Source organism: Hypanus sabinus, chromosome 1 (assembly GCF_030144855.1).
Source record: "Hypanus sabinus isolate sHypSab1 chromosome 1, sHypSab1.hap1, whole genome shotgun sequence".
Taxonomy (NCBI): Eukaryota; Metazoa; Chordata; class Chondrichthyes; order Myliobatiformes; family Dasyatidae; genus Hypanus; species Hypanus sabinus.
Window position 1 is genome coordinate 96,955,621 of NC_082706.1, and position 23,523 is coordinate 96,979,143.

Genomic DNA, 23,523 nt, shown 5'->3' on the forward strand with positions numbered 1-23,523 from the left:
TAAAGTTTTTCACTGGTACATATGACAGTAATAAAGCAACTTAATTTATAATAGGGACTATCTCATCAAAACACTTGAAACCCTACAAGAGTGGACACAAAATGAAGAGAAACTAATTGTTTGTTGATAATGCCTAGATTAACCCTGGTAGAATTAAAATTAGCAACTCTTTCTATTTTATTTAGTCAGTCCCATTATATCTATGCCTTCTTTTTTTCTGATGCTCAACTCTCCGGCCATTGAAAACACTTTCTCTTTACTTATTTTATATAATGACAGTAAGGACTTCTATCAAATCTCCTCTTGATATTCTCATTCAGTTTAATAAAAATGAATGATCGAGTTAAAACCTGAAACTATATATATGCATATATTTAACTGTGAAATCTTCTGTAGTGATGTATGAAATGGACATTCTGCATTTATTTATGTCATTTAATAGGGTTTTCTGGCCCATCGAGCCACACTTGCCAACAATCCCCCGATTTAACCCTAGACTAATCACAGGACCATTTACAATGATCAGTTAGCTTACCAACCAGTACATCTTTGGACCGTAGGAGGAACGCCATGTGGTCACAGAGAGAACATACAAACACCTTACAGGAATTGAACCCAGGTCACTGGTTCTGTAAAGCATAGTACTAACCACTACGCTACCCTGTTACACCAGCTGTTTTACTAACCCCATCATCCCATGCAACTTTATTAGCACTCTTTGGATTAAATATGTATGGTAATTCTTATTCTTTCAAATTTTAAATCATAGGATCATAGAAAATTGTAGCAAAGGCAGAGAATATTCAGCCTTTCAAATCTTTACAGATCATATATGCTGAGAGACTGAAGAAACCTGAATGTACTTGAGTCTGCTTTGCATTACCCACAAAACGCTAGTATGCAAGTACAGCAAGTACGTAAGGGTAATGAAGTGTTGTAGTTTATCGCTAGGGGAATTGAAGATCAAAATTGGAAGTTTACCCTTGTATGTTCTGTTGATGAGATCACATTGGATAATTGTGCACAGTTTTGGTATCCTTCATTAAGGAAGGATGGAATGCATTTGCAGCAACTCAGAGTTGATTTACCAGAGTTGTGTCTGGAATGGAGGGTTGCCTTATTTACGAAGGTGGGAGAGACTGGCCTTGTACCTGCTGGCGTTTAGAAGAGTGAGTGTGACATGGAGAAGTACAGCACAGGAAAACCATATCGGCACCAACTAAAATGCCAATCTCACTCAACCCATCTGTCTCCTCATGGTCCACAGATCTGTTCCATGCTTGTTCAAGTGCCTGTCTAAATACCTCTTAAAATTTGCTTTCATATTGACTGAAACATTTAAGATCCTGGGCTGTCATGACAAGACTGACGTCAAGAGGATAATTCCTCTTGAGCAGGATCAGAGTTCAGTGCTTATAAATAATGGGACGTCTTGGTTCAGCTAAAAACTTTGTTTTGCATGCCATCCATACAGATAATTTCAGCAAATCATTGCAGTGTGGTTGTACGAGGGAAAAGCAATAACAGAAAGCAAAATAAAATGCTACGGTTACAGAGAAAGTACAGTGCAGACAAAAAAAGCAGAAGGCCATGAGGGGACAGATCGTAAGTCACAAATCCACCTTTCCACGCACGGAGACTGCTCAATAGATTTTTAACAGCAGGGTTGAAGATGTCCTGGAGCCTGCTGGTAGGTACATTCATGCTTTTGTATGATCTGCGCAATGGTGTGGGGGGGGGGGCGGGTTTCAGAAGAAGACGTTGAGGTGAGAGGGGTTTTTGATTTTGCTGACTGCTCCACAGAGGTAGCGAAAAGCGCAGAAGGGTCTATGAAGGGGAGGTTGGCTATCGTCATGTGCTGAACTATGTCCACAACTCTGCAACTTCTTTTAGTTTTGGGGCAGACCAAAAGGATGCATCTAGATAGAATACTTGCTTTGGTGAATAGATAGGATTGGTGAGGGCCAAAGGGGACATGCCAAATTTCTTTAGCCCCCCCAAGAAAGTAGATGTGTTCCTGTGGTTTCTTCATTAAGGCATCTACTTAGCTGTACCAGGACAGTTTATTGGTAATGTTCACTCCTTGGAACCTGAAGCTCTCAACCTCAAAATCAGCATCATTGCTGTAAACCGAAGCATATGCAGCACCCCTCTTTGTGAAGCCAATGACCAGCACATCTGTTTTGCTGAGATAGGGAGAAAGATTGTTATCATGACACCATGCCATCTGGCCAATTCTATATCCTTTCTCTACTCTGACTCATCATTATTTCCTACTCAGCCACTACCAGGATATCATTTGCAAACTTCTAGGGGGAGTTAGAGCAGAAGATGAGGTTACAATCAGATTAACATAAACTTAGTAAATGGCAGGGAAGACTTACGAGGGCCAATTGGTCTACTTCTAGACTGAATTTGTGTACTTATATGAAGGGAAACATCCAGTTATGCTCCCAGTGAATGCCAGCTGAAATAGAAAGATTTTTGGTGAGATAAGGGCTGGGTACAACTAGAAAAGTGGTGGTGGTGAGGCTCTCAGATCAGCCATTTTCTTACACAATGGGAGTATCAGACTTGAGAACCTATAAGGCCCAATCACTCCTGCTATTTCTTCTGCAGTTGTTCTTAAACAATGTTACTTCCTGCTGTTGTAAAGGGTGCAGATTCTACATTCACAGCCATGTGCAGTGATGTGGCTCCCAGCAGCTGCATGCTGTCAGTTTTTGTTTTGGTAAACCACATAGTTAAAATTCACAGGAAAGTCTTTGGTTATGTCTGCACAGAGGCAGAATCACTTTATTTCTGCCCTCCATCTGGCACTCTGCACGCCGCAACTTAACAACTGTAAACTCCTGGCAGTTCAAAAAGAGTCGACAAGTCTTCGGCCAGTTACACAGAATGCGCTTACACGGGAGTAATTTTGCAATGTTCACCACTTCTGAAACGTGGCTCCAATGAAGGCACTGAAAAGGGTGCTGGAAAGAGTGCAGTGTGTATCTGTTATTATCTTGCTCAAGCAATCAAGGCTGAATTCCTAACTCAAATACTTTCATCACTAAAATTCGTGCTGAGGATTGTCAGAGTTGTGTTTCCTTGCAACCCTTAAACTCAGTTTTTTTCTGTGCATGGCAATAAAAAAAGTAACTACAAGCAAATCTACAAATAACAGATCAGTCTAAGATTGTCTGGCAACATTATGTTGCATAAAATTCAATGAATGGGTGTACTGTCCTAATAACAAATCAACAAAAAGGGAGAAATTAACACACTTTTTCATTTTAAAAAAACACTTAACTATATGCCACTTTATTAACAAAATGCCTTAGACAACAAGGTTTTGTTAAGGATGGCTGTTGATAACGTGTCATAGCAATGGGCTAATCAACATTGGGAAGGATAATGATGGAGTGGACTAGGTGATGCCGAGGTGGGGAATTGGCTATGTCTCGTCTCACCAATCAGTAGACAATGACTCACATCCTTGTGTGCACATTGGGTAATGGAATGTGACTAGTTGTGCAATCTTCTATACAGCACTGCTTAATATATAATACAAATGGATGCTACTATATTTAGGAATGTGTTCATGGCTAAGTAACCCATTTTGGATCAATGGATAAATATTTGACAAGCTAATTTTCTTGCACTCTTTGAAATAGCATCATGGTCCTTACAGGAGGAAGGTGAGATTACATCTCATCCAAAAGATAGCAACGCTATCAGTGCAGCACTCCCTCAGTACCACACAGGAGTGTCAACCTGGATTCCTAAGGACAACCCTGGAGTGGAATGTGAGCTCACAGGCCTTCAGATGGAACCACTACCCATACAGTCACAACCAATGCAAAAAGATGGGGGTCGCTTGGTAGACTGGTGCAGTGAATTACATCTGTCACCAGGAAAGGGAATGGGGCAAAATGTATTGGACCAGTACCGGTGGGCAGCAGGAGGCCATGAACAATGGCTACCAGCCACCAGAGAAAATAAAAGCAGATGACTGTAAGAGCAGGAGTAACACCTGAAGCCTACACTATCATTCAAGTCAATCTGTCTGTCTCAGGCCACAACTCCTGTTGCGTGCTAACTCCGCATAGACTTTTAATTCCACAATGTTCCAAATAGTATGTACTTCCTCTTTAAAGATTTCCAGGGATCTTGTTTCCGCACCCCTCTGGGTTAGAAAAATCAGAAGTACACCACCTGCTTTGAGAAGTTTTAAATGATCGCTCCACTTAGCTGGTAACTAAGTGTCCACATTCAAGACTCTCCCACTACAAAAACTTTTCATTTCTGACATTCCTGATCGTATTTATTTCAAGAAGATCAACCCTTATTATTCCTTTAAACATCAAAGATACAACTTTTTTTAGCTGCCTGTGGTAGGACAACTGTCCTATCTCATAAACTAACCTGGACTGCCTCCAAAAGAATCAACTCCAGGCATGGGTTCATCATTGCAAACAACCTTATTTCTAAAACATATTTATTTCTGAACACCTACTCTCTTGCAATAAAGGCCAGTGTGTCACTTATCATTCTAACTATGTGCTTTAAAAAGTACAAACAAGGGAAGCTCAGGGTTGGCAGCCAGTTTGATCCCTTGTGACAAAGTCTTGTACACCAACACAGCCTTCCTCAATGCAATGGGTTCATGTCTGGGCAGGGGTAGGGAAGACAAAATATGCTCCACCCACAATAGAGCTTTAGAAAAGGCTTGCAGCTAGCTGAGCGATGCCTGCAATATCTCTCCATTTAAAGTCATCTCGGCCATGCCATCTTCTTGTAGATACCATCAGGCAGGAGTTAAAGTTGCCCGAGCACCACAGCATCAGGGCCAAAATACAACTTCCCTTCAGTTCAATTCAGTTCTTGATCCAACTTGTACAACCCTAATCCCTCATTACCGCTACATCATAAGCACTTTCAACTTCTCTCCTTTTTTTCCAACGTGTGTTTCTTGCAAAATCTGCACAAAATTTATGCTTAATTTATATTTCCTTGTACATGCTGCTTATCTGACACTACCGGCCTCTGAAGCTGCTGCAACTAGGTTTTTCATTGCACCTGTGCATACGTGTGCTATAACAATAAAGCTGCCTTTGACTTTGCAAACCTTAGAACAAAGGTGAAAAATCCTTAAGCACAGAATAGCTGAACATACGAACTAATAATTATCACAGTGCATCACAGACATTCACCTCTGTTGAAAGTCATAAGGCAACATTCCATGCGCTAGGTTGTCACAGGCTACTCCAGCAGATTCTCCATTACAACCGATGGGCAGATCACAAGTTTGCCTTATTTTCTCTGTCAGAATTGAACATCAAAGCTCATTGCAGCAAATTACTTGGATTGGAAATCTGCATTGGCTCCCAATGACCAAACTCCAGACCAGTACCATTTCAATACAGGTCTTGCATTATCATGTGGATTTGCTAAACAGTTGTAATTTATCACCTCTTTAAAAGTGCCAAAGGAAAGGTAACTGAAGATGTCAAACCATGGCTTGAGACACAAAGTATGAATGGAGATAGAGATCAGGCAGATTCTATAACAATATCAAAACCAAACCACATTAGGACCCAAACAAGTTAACTACTATTAACTATTAACCTAGTCTTGGACTGCTTCATGATCCCTGTCTAAAAGCCTACAGCTATTCCCCACCATTCAGGACTTCTGTAAGAGGTGAAATCCCAGAAAGGCTATATTTATCATCAAGGACCCTCACCACCCAGGCCATAGCCTCACTCAGTGTTGGCATCAGGCCATAGGTATAGGAACCTGAAGACTCGCACCTCAAGGTTCAACAACAGCTTCTTCCCCATTGCCAACAGGTTCTTGAATTAACCTGAAAAACCCTAACACTACCTTGGACTATATTTATTTCTCCCTCAGTCAACTTGCACTAATATCATTACATTTATTTTGCCATGTAAATTATGCATAATTTATTTTAATTTGTTTATTGAACAAACATTATGTTTGTAATAAACCATGTTGCTGCTGCAAAAAGCTCATTTCCATGGTATTTATCCCCTGTGTATGTCAATAAACTTAAATTTGGGTAGTCTACGAAATATGCAGCGCAAGTCTGTAGCTGTGTTTTAATTTGTGAGTTAAAAGAAATTTTGACCCAATTAATCTAAAGTACTTGCAATTTACTGGGAAAATAGTTCTTCAGCTTCACAAGCAAAGGGAATACACCCACTTACTTCCTCTTGAGTTGCATTCTGGTTTTTGAATGTGCTAATAGAACTTGTGGCTACAACACTGTGGCTGCTTCACAAGCCTTGTTCAACAGCTTAATTCTCAGCCACCCTGAATGTCTGGTGGTATCATATAAAGAAAGCAGTTCTGCGTATAAAATTGATCAACATACAATCATCATACAATTTATGATCCAATATAACGGGGCAGATCTTCCATTTGAAAACCAGCCAAGATGCTGGCTGTTGAATAATTTACTGAGCAGAAACTCAGGGCTCCTGAACCTTCCATTTCTATAGGTGCTGACCCCAAAACATGTTCCTAATTCTATCGGGATTCCTTATGGAGTCTGTAAGGGCAGTTCAGGTCACCTCAGATGTTCTTGCTCTCAAACCTCTGAACTTTATCAGATTAACAGTGGAAACGTTAAGAAGATTTTTTTTATATATCTGATTTCACTCAGATTTTTAAAGTTTAAATATTTATTAAGTTAATGCCTTGTCACTTTTATTTTAGTGGAAGTCAAAGACTTCCATACTCCTTCGATGTCACTGATAGTGTAGACAAGGGCCAGGTTCTCATTGGCTGACAAAGCCATTCAGTGAGTGCAGCTCGTCACGCACTCAGAGAGGGCATGCTCTGCACAGCATCAGCAGTTACCTGGGAGCTGACTGCATCTGGAGTCAGACTGAAAGGCAACTGGCAACAGTGGGCAATTTGTCTGTCAGTAGGAACTTCAGCTTCACCTCTTCGAAGCAAAAAACCAGAGAACGAAGGAATGCAAACATTCCCTCGATGTAGATGGTGATTTATCACACAGCAATTTTATTCAACCTTGAACCCTAGGGTCAAGGGTCAAGATAGACATAGATGAAGAGATCCCTATCTACTGAATAAATGCTACTGCTACCTCCATTTCCAAAATGGTTTACAAGAATGCTGCCAGGACTCAGTGGCCTAAGTTATAGAGAGGACAGGCAGAACAAGACTTTATAGCTTAGAATCTAGGAGATTGAGGGATAAAGTTATAGAGGTCCAGAAAAACTATAAAGAACACAAATAAGATAAATGCATATGGTCTTTATCCTAGGGAAAGGTAATTAAAAACTAGAGGGCATAGGTTTAAGATGAAAGGTGAAAAGTTTAAAAGGAACCTGAGGGACAACTTCCTCATGCAGTAAGTGGCGTGTCTATGTTGTGAGACGCTAGAGAAAGTGACTGAGGCAGAAACAATAACAACACTCAAAGACATTTGGACAGGTATGGGGATAGGAAAGATTTCATGGCATTTGGGCCTAACGTGGGTAAATATGACTTGTTTTGGTGGGAAAAAGGTCAGCATGGACAAATTGGGCTGAAGGGCCTGTTTCTGTGCTATATGACTGTGGTGTTCAAAGAAAATGTAGTTGCTGTCTATGTTCTGACCAAGGCAATATACAAATACTTGTTACAGAAAGGGCAACCATTCAACACTTAACACTGATCATTGGCTACTTAACTTCATGCCCTCTTTCCCCTCTACACCATTTTTACAGCAACCCTAGTCTTTAATGATTCACTTTTTCTTGTAAAAGCTCTCTCTGCTATCTAAGATATGTGATCTCACATGTACTTACCTTTTGTAGGGAAGGAAAGATGCTTCATGACTGATTCTAACCTTTCATTCCAGATTTATTTAAATGTAAATTCCCCAAATGGGATTCAAACACATGCCTGGCCCATTTGCCTAACTGTTACAATACCACATTCAATAGTTCTGGCTAAATGGTTCTTGAAGCCCAAGAGCTCCATTGTCAACTTTGCCTTAACCAAATAGATGCCATCTCTCCTAAAAGCAGTGCCTGTATTAATACTAGTTTGTTCCATTTGAATGCAATTTAATCACTCACTTTTTCCCTGTGTAAGGTAGTCTACAACAAAAAGACACATTCAATGGGAGAAGGAAGAGATTAAAAAGGGACTTCAGAGGAAATTTCTCCACATAGAGGGTGTTCAATATATGAAAATGAGCTGCCAGAAGGAGCTGTAGAAGTGAGTCCAACTGTCGCAGGAAAGCAGCATCCATTATCAAGAGCCTCCAACATCCTGACTATGCTCTCTTCGTACTGCTGCCATTATGAAGGAGGTACAGGAGCCTCAGGACTCACACCAAGTTTAGAAACAGTTATTACGCCTCAATCATCAGGGTCTTGAACCAAAGTTGATAACTTCACTCAACTCATCACCGAACTATTCCTACAACCTATAGACTCATTTTCAAGTTCTTCACCTCATGTTCTCGATATTTATTGCTTACTTATTATATTTTTTCTGTTGTATTTGTCCATCTTGTTGTCTGTTCTCAGCAAAATCCTTTTTCTCCCGGATCTGGAGAACCTTATGCTGCTATGTCGACATTTTTGGCTGCCTAGAGAATTCACGTCTGTTATTATTACAGCTGTGTACATCCCACCACAGGCCGATGCCAACCTGGCTCTCAATGAATTTTGTGAAACCATTAATATCCATGAAACCACATGCCCAGGGGCTGCTTTGATCATCGCTGGAGACTTTAACCAAGCGCGACTGATCAGGGCTTACCCGAAGTTCTGCCAACACATCGAGGTGAGCACACGGGGAGGGAGCATACTCGACCGCTGCTACTCTCCCTTCCACAATGCCTACAAACCATTTCTCCAGCTCCCGTTTGGAAAGTCTGACCATTCCTACATTTTTCTCCTACCTGCCTACAGGCCAAAGTTGAAGCAGGAAGCAGCCATAGTGAAAAACTATCCACTTCTGGTCCAACCAATCAGACTTGATGTTACAAGGCTGCTTTGATAGCGTCACCTGGGAAATATTTTGTCTGGAGCCTCGGAGACCTCAGCCTGCACCCCACCTTGTGCAGCTGGATCCTAGTCTTCTTATCGGATCACAGACAGATGTTAAGGATGGGCTCCCTCACCTCTGCCCCTCTGACCCTCAACACAGGTGACCCCAGGGTTGTGTTCTGAGTCTCCTCCTCTACTCCCTTTACACCCATGCACAGCTCCAATCTGCTGATCAAATTCGCAGATGACATGACTTTGATCAGCCTTATTTCTAGCAATAATGAGACAGCCTACAGAGGAGAGGTTGACACCCTGACACAGTGGTGCCAGGATAACAACCTCTCCCTCAATGTCCAAAAATCAAAAGAGCTGATTGTGGATTACAGGATGAACGGAGACAAGCTTGGCCTAATCAACATCAATGGGCCTGCAGTTGAGAGGGTGAGTAGTTTCAAGTTCCTCACTATACACATCACCAATTATCTCACCCGGACTGTGTACACACCAGCTTTGTGGCAAAAAAAAAAGCACAACAGCATCTCTTCCACCTCAGCATGGGCCCCTAAATCCTCCAGACCTTCTACAGGTGCACCACTGAGAACATCCTGACTGGCTCTATCACCACCTGGTATGGGAACTGCACCAACCTCGAACATTGGGCACTTCAGAGAGTGGTACGGACAGCCCAGTGCATTTGTGGATGTAAATTTCCCTCCATTGAGGACATTTATAGCAGCAGGTGCAGAAAGAAGGTCTGGAAGATCATCGGGGACACCAGGCACCCCAAACACAAACTGTTTCAGCTGCTTCATCTGGCAAACACCACCACGGCATTAAAGCCAGGACCAACAGGCTACAGGACAGCTTTTTTCCTACAAGCCATTAGATTTTTAAATTCACATGCCTGTACATTGCAACAGAGTAATAACACAAAGATTTGTACTCCATCATGTTGTGGAATGGTTGTAAATTTTTTAATAAATTCTAAATTCTAATTCATTGATTATATTCTCTTTCTTGTATTTACTATGAATACCCACAAGAAAATGAATCTTAGAGTTCTGTATGGTGACATACATGTACTTTGATAATATATTTAAACTTTGAGCAATGACTAAAAGAAGTTTAGGTAGGTTCAAGAATAGAAAAGATTGAGGAATATGGACCAAACGTGGGCAAGTGGGACTACCTTGGATAAACACCTTGGTCAACATGAACAAGCTGGGCCAAAAGACTGTTTTAATACTGTGTGATGTCCTACACAGCCATATATGTGACTCCAGCCTCACACCCCAACATGTTTGATTCTAAACTGCACTGTAATGTTTAGCCAGCTGGTTGGTCCCACTAAACCACCAACCACTACCTTCCCACAGCACATAAATCCAAGTCAACCTTACTGCACACCCACACCCTTGAGAAAACAGTAACTGCAATTACACAGGGGCTTACAGCGGAACTGCGCTGCAGCGCATGCTGCAGAAGCAATGCAATACACCTACTCCTAAACTAAGGAACCATTGTGCATGCTGCAAGTATGGTTAGTATCTGTAAGAAACCAGTTGTATTAACGTAGCATTTCAACCTGCACAACTGGGTGTCCGCTGCCAGACGCCTTTACAGCTCCACGACTGCCCTCCGTCTCGTAGTGTGCTCTATGATGGGACTTGGGCTGTACTTCAATCTCCAGCTCGTACGGTCCAGAATGGGATGGCAACTGCCAGTCAAGGGCAGGCAAAGCAGAGCTAAGCAAAAGGAAACAAGTGTAATTTAGCAACATGCTTTAATCACACAGAGTACATGAATTCTGTGTCAACATAGGGTGACATATTTCAGGTTTACCTTTCTTTCAGAAATATCGAATCACAGATATGTGACAATTTCAAATACTAATTTATTTTACTCTCCTGAAGAGCAAAGTTTTGGTCTATACATCATGGCACTCAGTATCACATTTAAATAAAACAAGATTTACAAAGCATTTTTAACAACCACAGGGAGTTTACATTACATCAAGAACTGGCTTTCAATCAGATGGTTTTTATTATGATGTTACTTTGCATCATTAAGTAAAGGTAAGACCTTATCTCGGCTAAGTAATTCATTTCCTGTAGCCTAGATTTGTATCGCTCTCAATATGAATCTTGTCCTTGGCTTAATGTTTGAATGCACATAACAAGGCTGATTTCTTCCAAAAAATTCCCAAACGATATAAGTTTGTGCAACAGGATAACCAGTTAATGGTCACAGAACTTTTGTATTGTATGTACAGCTTCTCAGAATAAGCAAAGAAATGAGCAAATAAGAGAGTGAATCCACCAGTGACATTTCCTCTCTCAATTCGTCTTATTTTGTGGTAATAATTTTTTATTGGTTTGAAACTTACAAGAAATATGATTTTACTAGATTTATTTTCCAAGATATCAGCCATCTTTAAGATAGATTGTGGCTATCATAATGTAAATTAATTTTACGTGATCCGGAAATTAGTCAATATTTTTTACTAAATTAAGATGAATGTAGTTTTTCTAATTTTACACAAAGTTAGTCATAAGAAGGAAATTCAAAACTTTCATACAACTGCAGGTGTTAATTTTTTTTTATTATTTTTAATAATTTTATTTACAATTTTCCTCTGAAGAATTACATTTAACTTGAGCTTATTTAAGCATTGCAAAATAGGACAGCAAAACACCCTTAACTAAATTTGGAGATGGTTTCAAATGTTTTCTATGTTGTACTTTTTATTTATCTCTAAATCATGCTATAAAACATTTTGTCAAGTAAATTAAATGAGAAAATGCACTTAAAAAGATCGACCATAAATACTTTTTAAATCAAACATTTATTGAGTATAATGAATCTTCAACCATAAATTATTTTTGTCTCTAACTTTACATTTTCAATTTAAAAATAATTAATGAAAACTGAAAATTTCATGGGAAATGAAACTTTTAACAAGATTGGGGGAGGAGGTTCATGAATTAGTCCTCAGTCACTTGCATGAAATATAATCAGCTGAACATGTGCTTGCTTGGCCGGCAGTTCCACAGAGAACCATTTATTTCCTTTCAACAATCCAACTTCTCTCTGCCATTTAACATGGACTTGCTACTGAGTCCAGTGTTGGAGAAAGTCACTCACAGAGAAGAGGCCTAACTTTGTATTCAGCTGTAAATTTTATGCCAGGGATGAGTAACGTAATGTGTGCGACTCCTTTTATTTCAGTGATGGGGAATAGGTACTGGGGGTGTGAAGATAGTACTTAAGATATTTTTAATTTTTTAATGATTACTCATTATTTAAGCCAGTTTGTGTCATCCTTTAAATATCTTCGGAGATATTTAAAAACAGTTTAAATGTCTTTGTTGGGGCATTCTAGGATAAGACCTCAGGATCCACCACCTGAGGTCTAGTTGTTTCTCAGAATCTGTTCGACTCCAGAAGAACTCTCAGTTAAGTAGGGTCAGTTCAGATAACCCTTCCTAGCAAGCTTAGAAGAGTAAGAGGTGTTATCAAAGTCAACAATGTTCCTACACATCTCAACAGGACAAATGCCAGGATAATTTTCTATACGGGGAGAAAATCCAGGAATCTGAGATGCAGAGGCACTTGGGAGTCCTTGGGCAGAACACCCTGAAGGTTAACTTGCAGGTTGAGTTGGTGGTGAGGAAGGCAAATGCCATGTCAGCATTCATTTCAAGAGGTCTAGAATACAAGTGTGATGCTGAGGCTTTATAAGGCACTGGTGGGGCCTCACCTTGAGTATTGTGAACAGTTTTGGGCCCCTCATCTTAGAAAAGATGTGCTGGCATTACAAAGGGTCAAAAGGAGATTCACAAGGATAATTCCAGGAGTGAAAGGGTTATCATATGAGGAACGTTTCATGGCTCTGGGTCTGTACTCACTCAAATTCAGAAGAATGAGGAGAGGATCTCATTGAAACCTTTCTCAAAGCAAAGGGTCCGCCATTCAAGACTGAGATGAAAAGAAATTTCTTCAGTATGCAAGTAGTATTTGGACTTCCTACCAAAGGCGCTGTTATGGGAAATGGGATATGTGCAAAAGAGGGGCAGTGAGTTAAAAGAGCAGCTATGATCCCATTGAACAATGGTGTAATGCTAATTCCTGTTTCTATTTCTTATGCTCTTAAATTTAAGGCCGGCAGCAGAAAGTTCAGATGCAAGTCAACCTGATCTGACAGCAGTTGCAATTCCACAACTATTCTTAACTTCAGCTGCATTCAAGTCACGGTTTCAAAAGTGGAAAATAAAACACTTTCATTACTGTACTGAACACTTAACAAATAATTTTAACTCCTTCCTCTGTATAATAAAACGTCGGATATAACCATTAGTGGCACACTGAATCGGAATGATCCACAACAATATCAATCATGAGTACAATCCTCCCTACCATTGAGAACATCTACATGAGGTATTTGCCTCAAGAAGGTGGCAAATATCATCAAGGGCACAAGCAGGTTTTTTCCATTGAGGTTGGGTGAGATAATAACTACAGGTCATGGATTTAGTCAAACATGAGAGGAAACTTCTTCAGACAAAGGCTGGTGAGAGCATGGAGGAAGAGGTCAGAGGAAGTGGTGGACACAGGATCAATTTCAACACCTCAGAGAAATTATCCAAGGCCAATGATTTCACTTTCAAGGATTCCTTATCTCATTTCGTCATGTTCTCCTTATTTATTACTATTTATCTATATTTGCATTTGCACTGTGGTTGACTTCTCATTGATCCTGTTATAGTTACTATTCTATAGGTTTGCTGAGTATGCCTGCAGGAAAATGCATCACAGGGTTATGTATGGTGACATACAGTATACGTACTTTGATAATTAAATTTACTTTGAACTTTGAAATCTGGATAGGTACATGGATGGGAGGAGTATGGTGGGCTATGGTCCAGGCGCAAATCGTTGGATTAATGGTTCAGCATGGACTAGACAGGCTGAAGGGCCTAATTCTATGTTGTAGTGTTCTATGACTCAATGATCCACACCATGTGGGCCATGTCCTCTTCTTGCTACTACCATTGTACAGGAGCTACAAAAGCCTAAATTCCCACACCATCAGATTTAGGATTAAATACTTTCCTAAACCTATCAGTGGTTTAGCCCTGCATAAGCCTAATCCTGGCTCAGTGTCAGGGCAGTACAGACCACTTGTTGCACTACAACAGGCAGGTTTCTAATTACTGGAGGAATTCAGTAGATCAGGTAGCACTGATAGAAAGAAATGAACAGTAGCTATTTCAGGCCAAGAACCTTCATCAGGACCGAATAGCAAGAAGGCAGAAGCCAGAATAAAAGGGTGGAGGGATGGGAATGAGCACAAGCTGGTGGGTGAAGGGTGACCCAAGCGAGGAGGAGGAGAAGAAGGTAGTTAATTGGGGAAGTGGGAATGATGTGAGAAGATAGGAGGTGATATGCAGAAGAGGCAAGGAATAAACAAGATGTTATCTGATAGGAGAGGACCACAGACCATAGAATAAATGGATGGAGCTGAGGAACAAGAGGAAGAAAGGCATGAGTGATGGGCAAGCCATGAGGGAGGGGAAGGAAAATGAGGAGTGAAATGATCAGCATTTTGGATGTGTTGCTCCAGATTTTCAGTATCTGCATTCTCTTGCATTTTTGATTTTGTTGCACTATTTCCTTACTTCAACAGTATTTCTTCTTCACTGTCTCAAGTAACTCATATAATTTATAATTTGTGTGTTGTCTGTATCTATGTGCCCGAGATGTTGCAGCAAGTTTTTTTTTTCATTGTACCTACGCATATGACAATAAAGACAAGTTGAAAAGTGGCCATCACAGTTGAAAGATCTCTTCATATGTATCCTTCAACTGTTGTTGATTCCCTGTCCAAATGTTATTTGTCAATTTTTAATAAACTATAGCTATTACTATACTCCATAAGACCTGGAGTTTCTGACTTGGAAAGAGTGAAACTGGGTTCCCTTAATAGAAGCGGATATCAGAATTGAGAGGGTAAATTGATACAGTGGTTTCCTCATTATCCAGCATAGCACTAGCAGAAAATAAACACACTGGAAACCACTGCCTTTCCACCAATTACAAGCATTCCACCAAAGTTACAGCAGGCAAGCAAGAGAACCAATGTAGAAATTCATTGTTAAAAAGCTCCGATCTCTCCATCTCCCCACTTCTTGGTTCCGCACTTTCTTGCCATTTGCCTAAATCAATTGTTAATCCAGTTATCAGACACACTCTGAGAATATGGGCTCAATTCAGAAAACATAATGGGGTTCACGGTTTTCCTCTCTCTAGTACTCTTCTACAAAATCATCTTTTTCAGCCTACCATGCAGGATTTAACATTTCTAGATTGGCACAGAAAGGGCATTACATGTTTTGAAAATCTTTTCATAGATAAACACTTTGCAACTTTTGAACAATTGTCTGTAAAGTTTGGCCTACCTAACACTAATTTCTTTAAATATCTCCAAATTAGACATTTTATCAACCCTTTAATACAAACTATTCTGAGGTACCCATTAAAAATGTTGTGGATTTGTTACTTCGTATGAATCCACTGGGTAAAGGCTTACTTCCTGCTATTCAAGATATGTTAATGATGTTGAAGCGAGCCCCCTTCGACAAAATCAAAACTGCCTGGGAGCATGATTTAAATTTTTCTTTGTCTGACAAGGTTTGGGATTCAATTCTCAAGTCAGTTAATTCAACTTCCCCACATGCTCGCCACTGTCATTTACAGTTCAAGGTGGTACACAGGGCTCATATGTCTAAAACTAAATTGTCATGATTCTATCCTGATATTAGTTCCTGTTGTGATAAATACAAAGGGGGTGAGGCCTCTCTTATTCATATGTATTGGGCTTGTCCTAGCTTGGAGAAATTTTGGAGAGTTTTTTTTAAACTTTATCTCACGTACTTAATTGCTATTTGGAACCTAACCCTCTGATTGCTCTTTTCAGTACTTTGGAAGAAGCTGACATACATTTAACTCCGACTAAGCATCGTACATTGTTTTTCACCTCTCTTTTGGCCAGACGTGCAGTCTTTCTTAGGTGGAGAGATGCTGCCCCACCCACTCATGCTTAATGGCTCAGAGACATTATGTCCTGCTTAGACCTTGAAAAGATTTATTATTCACTTCTTAATTCAGATATGAAGTTCCAAAAGATGTGGGGACCTTTTCTTGAATATTTTCAAAATTCCCATTTAGAATAAGGGTACATCCCTCCCTTTTTTTTCTTTTGCATTTAAATCCCTTACTTCCAGCTTCTTACAGTTAAGATCTATGGCTTTTTTTGATGTGTTAACATATTATAGTTTAGGTAGTAGGCAATATACCTTTTTATTATAAATACAGCTCTGTGGTGATGTAGTTATGATTAACTTTTTTTATATATTGTAAGGTTGGCTTGGAGTTGGGTAGTGGGAGGGTGGGGTGGTAACTAACTTTACACGATTCTACTATGGGTGCTTTGCTTAATTGTTACGAATTGTACTTTGATATGTTTGTTTAGCACTGTATAAACCTCTTTTTTTTGTTTTGTTGCATTGTAAAAACTCAAAAAATGTTTTAAAAAGCTCCAGCAGCTAATAATTACACTGCAGAATCCTCACTACAGCTGAAGGAATGCCTGCAATAACTAATAAACTCTTGCAGGTGAATACATTTATAAAAGTCACAGTTTTTTAATAGAAATTCCATTGTTTATTTTATTAATATTGAGCAACTTTTCAGGGTCATCAGGTCTCTAATAAATGTGCTGAGCTAGAGTCAAATCCACAGGAACCAATCCTGCACAAATTATAATGGAAATCTGGAATTCTTCTTCAGGTTAAAAAATGAATCGAGGCTTTCAAGACTTGAGGTTGACAGACATCGATTTTTTTTTGTTGGTCTGTCATTATCACATATACTGTGAAAAACATTTGTTTGAATGTCATCTAGGCAGATCATTTCATACACAATTACACCAAGAAGGTAAAAGAAAGCAGGAAGTAGAGCATGTTGTCGCAGATACAGAAATGCAGTGCTAGTAAATAAATAAATAGTGATTCAGAATTAGATTTATTGAATTAATACAAATATAGAAACATAAAATTCTTAGAAGGCTCAACAGAGTAGGTGCACAATGGAATTCCCCTGAATGGAGTCTAAAAATCGGAGCTCACAGTCTCAAAATAAGGGACAGCACATTTAGGACTGAAATGAAGAGCCATTTTTTCACACTAAGGGTAGTGAATCTGTGGCATTCTCTACCCCAGAAGACTGGAGACTCAGTTCAAATAGTGCACCCAAAACTGAGACTGAGGGATTTTCAAATATTAGAGGAATGAACGGATAGATGAGCATGAAAGGAAATGGTTTGGAGGTAGACGTTCAGCTAAGAGTTTGTTAAATGGTGCAGCAGATTTGAGAGATTGAATTTCCTATCTCTTACATTTTGCAGCTAGAATTAAGCTACAACGAAACAGACTGGAGGAATAACTTATGGGGGTGATACTCTAACTCCTATTACGGTATAGTCCAAAAATGTTCAACAATATGATTTACATTACAAAGTGATCAGATTATTTAAAAAATCGCAAGTCAGCTGTCACCACTCTTAAGTGCAATGATTAGTAAGATTTGTGACATCAGATTTCTGCAGCATAGTGTTTACTATACCAATCAAGCAAGCCAGAAGACTAATCTGCAATGCACAGACTGGAGTTCAAATCCTACCAAGATAGCTGTAGAATTTAAGTGTAATTAATTAAAAATAATAAAGTCAATAAAAGTCAACTATCAGGTTACTATCTCATAATTCATCTGATTCACTAGTACCTTTTTTTTTGAAAGAGAAATAGTTTGCTATTTTTACTCAGAATTCATACGGGATTTCATGCCCACCAATGTGGTTTGATGCCTAAAAGAACTTGGATCTGGAAAGATTAGAGATGTGGAATAAATCCCGGCTTTCCCAGCACAGCCCTGTACTATCAATGAACACTCCAAGATATTCCTATTTTGCATTGTAAGCTTCTGAAAAGATTGACAGAGAGCTTTAACTCGCTTTCTGACCAAGAATTAAATGTAGTTACGTTCAGTATATAAAAAAATACAGCCAATTACCGTTAAAGGCACAAGGTTTTAAAAGTTCATCATCATTAAAGGGGGAAGCCTGAAACAACATCTGACATCCAACGCTGTGACAGAAGTCAGGTGTTTCACTGACTGGAGTGTATACAGTATTTGTAGGGCAAATATACACCAAACCTACTAGAAAATACTAAGATGTGTCCAATCTAAGGTCAGTAAATTTTCTAACAACTTGAAAAGTTTTAATTACAACCTATCAACCTCCCTGACACTTACACTAATGTGGAACCTCACTCTTTCAGATATTGGTTATTGGATTGAAATCAAAAAAAATTAAATATTTTATCTAATAACACCAAGAGCTGCTTGTTATAAAATGTCAGCCATTATCTTTTATACTAATGATAAGCCCAGATCACTGCACTTTCTCTGTAACTGTAATACTATATTCTGTGTTTTATTTTTCCTTTTACTGCCTCAATGTACTTATGTTTTGAAATTATTTGTACCAAAGTTTTTCACTGCATCTCAGTGTATGTGACAATACTAAACCAGTTACTAATCATTTCTCAGTCACATCTTATTACCCCGTGGAAGTCTACCACATTTCAATGACATGGCTGTAAAGGCTGCTACAATGCTCAACACTAGTTCATAGTGACAAGTCACAGATTTTTACCTCTCTTACCTGGCAAAAGATGATGATGATGAGACAGATTTTGGCTTTGTCCATGGATAGGGATGTTGAGGAACTGATAAATACTGGTCACAGAAAGCTTCTTTTTTGACAGGAAGACGAGATCCTGGAAATTCTTCTTGCAATGAATCTATGGAAGGTGAATAGTCTCTTTGATCGTCATTCCCTGGCTCTGGTTTGAGAGACATGGAAGGGGTTTGGTCTTGTATAGTTCTTCTTGGAGACTTGACTGGTATACTGTCGTTGATATCCATGCAAGTGTCAGTGGTGAGGGCAGTGATGGCAGCAAGTATAGCAGAGTTGTACTGGTTCCCACTCCCCAACCATGTTTCCTCAGTAACGCTTACTCGAGGAGAGGCCTGTGGTGATGGCGTGCGAGAATGATGCGGTGAGCAAGAAGGCTGTCGATAGTACCCACCATTGAATGAGTGCCTTCTTTTGCCACATGGGGATTGTGGCCTTGACGATGGTCTTGAGGTGGGCCGTGGGCTCAACCAGTTCTCCTCAGTGATGCTAGTTCTTGGCGAAGTGCCTGGGGAATGCCTGGGTGAATTCCATAAGGTGCATGCCGCCTGCCCTCGAGGGAATCCTTCCTCATGGGTGGAGCCTTTGGGCGAGACACACGGTGATTGCCAAGGAGAGGCGAGAGGTGAGCCCTCGTAAGTAATAGAATAACTGGACTCAGATGCTTCTGAATGACAACTTCGAGATGAAAGACTACTTGCTGGACTTAAGCATGAGGGATCTCTGTAGGCATCTGGATTGGGGAGAGACAGGGTAACTAATGAATTGGAACGCTTACAGCCTGAACCATTTTCAATTCCATCAATTTCAGTTTCGCCAGCAAACTGATTATGGGCAACTTGCATTCCAGGATAAGGTGTAATTTCTATCCTCGGACTCTCAAGGGCTCCAGCACCATTTGGTCTTACATTTGGGGTTAAGTAGTAACCTGAAGCACCACCGTCAATGTTGCCCCCATATCCCATCATTCCATGTGTTGACAACAGTGTAGAATGGCTTGGACTAGACGTCTGTAAGCCATGGCATGATATAGGCATGGAAGGATTCACCACACCTGATGATGGAGTGACTTTTATGTGTGGAGACGCAAAATTGTAGGCTTCTGTGGAAATAAAATAAAAATTTCCATTAAGTATTTCCATCCAGGATGAACTTTCATATAGAAATAAATTTGTCTACAGTCCTAAATTTATTCACAATTTGTAGCACTCCTAATTTATTCAAAAGGTATATCACTTGACATGTCAGCATCTATGAAATGAATGTCGGTTACTGGGATTGAATAACGTCTCCTCCTTGCTGACAATCAACCTCAGGGGTGTGTGCTTTGCCCGCTGCTCTACTCCCTATATAACCATATACTCATGACTCTGCGGTTAGGCATAGCTCAACTACCATCTCTAAATTTCCTGACAATACAACCATTGTTGGTAGAATCTCAGGTGGTGACAAGAGGGCGTAGAGGAGTGAGATATGCCAACTAGTGGAGTGGTGTCGCAGCAACAACGTGGCACTTAACGTCAGGAAGACAAAAGAGCTGCTTGTGGACTTCAGGAAGGGAAAGATGATGGAACACATACCAATCCTCATGCAGGGATCAAAGTGGAGAGAGTGAGCACCTTCAAGTTTCTGGGTGTCAAGATCCCTGAGGATCTAACCTGGTCCCAATATATTGATGCAGTTATAAAGAAGGCAAGACAGCAGCTATACTTCATTAAGAGTTTGAAGAGATTTGGTATGTCAACAAATACACTCAAAAACTTCTATAGTTGTACTGTGAAGAACATTCTGCATCACTGTCTGGTATGGGGGTGGGGGGGACTACTGCACAGGACCAAAAGAAGCTGCAGAGAATTGTAAATCTAGTCAGCTCCATCTTGGGTACTAGCCTACAAAGTACCAAGGACATCTTCAAGGAGTGGTGTCTCAGAAAGACAGCATCCATTATTAAGGACCCCTAGCACCCAGAGTGTGCCCTTTTCTCATTGTACCATCAGGTAGGAGGTACAGAAGCCTGAAGGCACACACTCAGCGATTCAAGAAGAGCTTCTTCCCCTCTGCCATCCGATTCTTAAATGGACATTGAACCCTTGAACACTACCTCACTTTTTTTAACATATAGTATTTCTGTTTTTTGCACAATTTCTAATCTATTCAATATATGTATACTGTAATTATTTAGTTATTTATTATTATTAATATTTTATTCTGTTTTTTTTCCTTCTATGTTATGTATTGCACTGAACTGCTGCTGCTAAGTTAACAAATTTCACGTCACTTGCCGGTAATAATAAACCTGATTCTAATTCTGATGGAATGATCAGCATGACCATAGTGGGCCCAAGAGCTTGCTACTGTTGTGGACTCTGTTGCATTCCCTACACTTCAGGGAACAGAGAAAAGTCACCCCCAGTGCTGTGCATCGAGAGTCATGTAAAGGCCACATTATATATGAACACCAGATTACCTTTCCTGAAGGATATTAGTCAACCAGATGTGTATTGAGAACAATCTGTAATTTCATGGGGTCTCGATTACAGAAACTAGATTTTATCTTCCAGGTAGATTGAGACCATAAGATATCAGAGCAGAAATAGGCCATTTTGCCCATCAAGGCTGCTCTGCCATTTCATTATGGCTGATCCATTTTCCCTCTTATGCCAATCTCCTACCTTCACCCCATTCCCTTCATGCCATGAATAATCTTATCAAACTCTGTCTTAAATATACCCATTGACCTGGCCACCACAGTCACCTGCGGCAACTAATTTCACAGATTCACCACTCTCTGGCTAAAGCGGTTCCTCCTCATTTTCATTCTAAGTGGATGTCCCTCTATTCTAGGCTGCAACCTCAGTTCTTAGACTCACCTACCATAATAAACATCATCTACACATCCACACTATCCAGGCCTTTCAACATTCAATAGGTTTCAATGAGATCACCCCGCAATCCTCTGAATTCCAGTGAATCCCAGCCCAGAGCTATCAAACACTTCTCATATGACAAGTCTTCCAAAGCTGGAGTTACATTCATAAACCTCCTTTGAACCCACACCAATGTCAACACATCCTTTCTTAGACAAGGGGCCCAAAGCTGCTCACATACTCTAAGTCAGCCTCACCAATGCTTTATAAAGTCTCAATAACATCCTTGCTTTAATTATTCTCAAGTGAATTCTCTGTCAGTTGAGATGGGAATTAAACTTGGTCAACATTTCCCTATCACATTAATCTCTCCCTGCCCCATCACCCATTCAGTATTTCAAATATGTAGATGCGCATTTTGTAGTTTGACTACCATAATACCACTGGACATTACAGTGCAGCAAGTGGAGATGCTGCCTAGTAGAGCTCAGCTTCAATCCTAACCTCAGGTACTATCTGTGGGAAGCTTGCATGTTCTTCCTGTGACCACAAGAACTTCTTCTGGATGCTCTAGTTTCTGGCAAGACCAAAAAGATGTGCAGGTTGGTAGATTAATTGACCTAACATGTAAGAGGGAGTAGTTGATGTGAATGTAAGTACTATAAAGGGATTAATGTAGGATTGAGGTAAATGGATGGAAGTAAATCAATGGGTCAAAGTGGTGATTTCTGTGCGGTATTGTTCGACCCACAAAAGAGGGGAAGCCAATAGATCAGAGTGAGTTCAGCAGAAACTCATATGTTCAGTAACAAAGACTATGTACAAGAATACATTATTTAACTGCTCCACACTTTGAGGGAATGAAGGTGCATATTAGATGGCAGAAATAACCATACATTTTCCTCATATAATAAACAATTTTGAATTGTCTTATGACTGGTGTTGTTATGTACTCTGGAGTCTTTACTATTTATAATTTATGTTAAGTTCTGTTTGCCCTTGTCTTGCAATGTACAGTGCTGCTGTTGCAAAAAGAGAATTTTCTTTGTATTCATACTGTGTATCTATGCCTACAGGAACAATTAAAGTGAACTTATAATATTTATTAGAATAAAAGATACTGCACAGAATAGTTAGAATGTGTAGCTTTATAATACAGTAGTAACAGAATTGAACAGCAGAGATACATTTAAAGGGAAGCTAGATACCGTAAGTATAAGAGGGAGAAAGGAGTGAAAAATTAAATAGTGTTGGATGGAAAAAGGTTTGGAGGGAACTTATATCTCAAGCTACCAATTTATTTTATTAATGCACTTAGAAATTATGCTTGGTGCTATTAATACAATGAAATGATAATTATCAGAAAAAACCATCAGTTAAAAATTGACTAATTACCCATTGATCAGAAAGCTGTGTTCTTATTTATAAATTAATTCAAGGAAATTATATAATTCACAGAGTGATGTATTTTGCTTCCAAACTAAAGATAACCTACTATTAAATGTGCTATTCATAATTAGTATGTTGAAAAGTCAACAATAGCTTTCATACTAATGATTCATAAACCAGAACAAACAGAAACATTCAAAATTACTGCTTTATCAAGAAATTCAAGTTATTTCTATTATTTAATAAGCACATTCATTTCATTCCAATGCAAGCTATTCCCAGTGGAATCGTCAAATCTCTCAGCCAGAAGCTGTGTTTGGGAATTTGTTTAAGAATCAGCGATAAAACAGGAGTTTGTAGTCAGGATCCTGAGTTCCTACCAAAAGTGTTCCTAATATGATGGGAACAAGGAGAGATATTAACAAATGCT

General features: G+C 39.6%; 1 protein-coding gene across 1 annotated transcript in view; it reads right to left on the minus strand.

The window, feature by feature from the left end:
- The window catches only part of nfatc1 (nuclear factor of activated T cells 1), a 262,760-nt gene that overhangs the window by 231,127 nt on the left and 8,110 nt on the right, over positions 1 to 23,523 (minus strand). The window contains exons 2-3 of the mRNA XM_059972556.1: positions 18,805 to 19,939; positions 10,606 to 10,765 (exon numbers count right to left, since the gene is read on the minus strand). Coding sequence (XP_059828539.1) covers positions 10,606 to 10,765; positions 18,805 to 19,939 — 1,295 coding nt within the window. The remainder of the gene's footprint in view (positions 1 to 10,605; positions 10,766 to 18,804; positions 19,940 to 23,523) is intronic.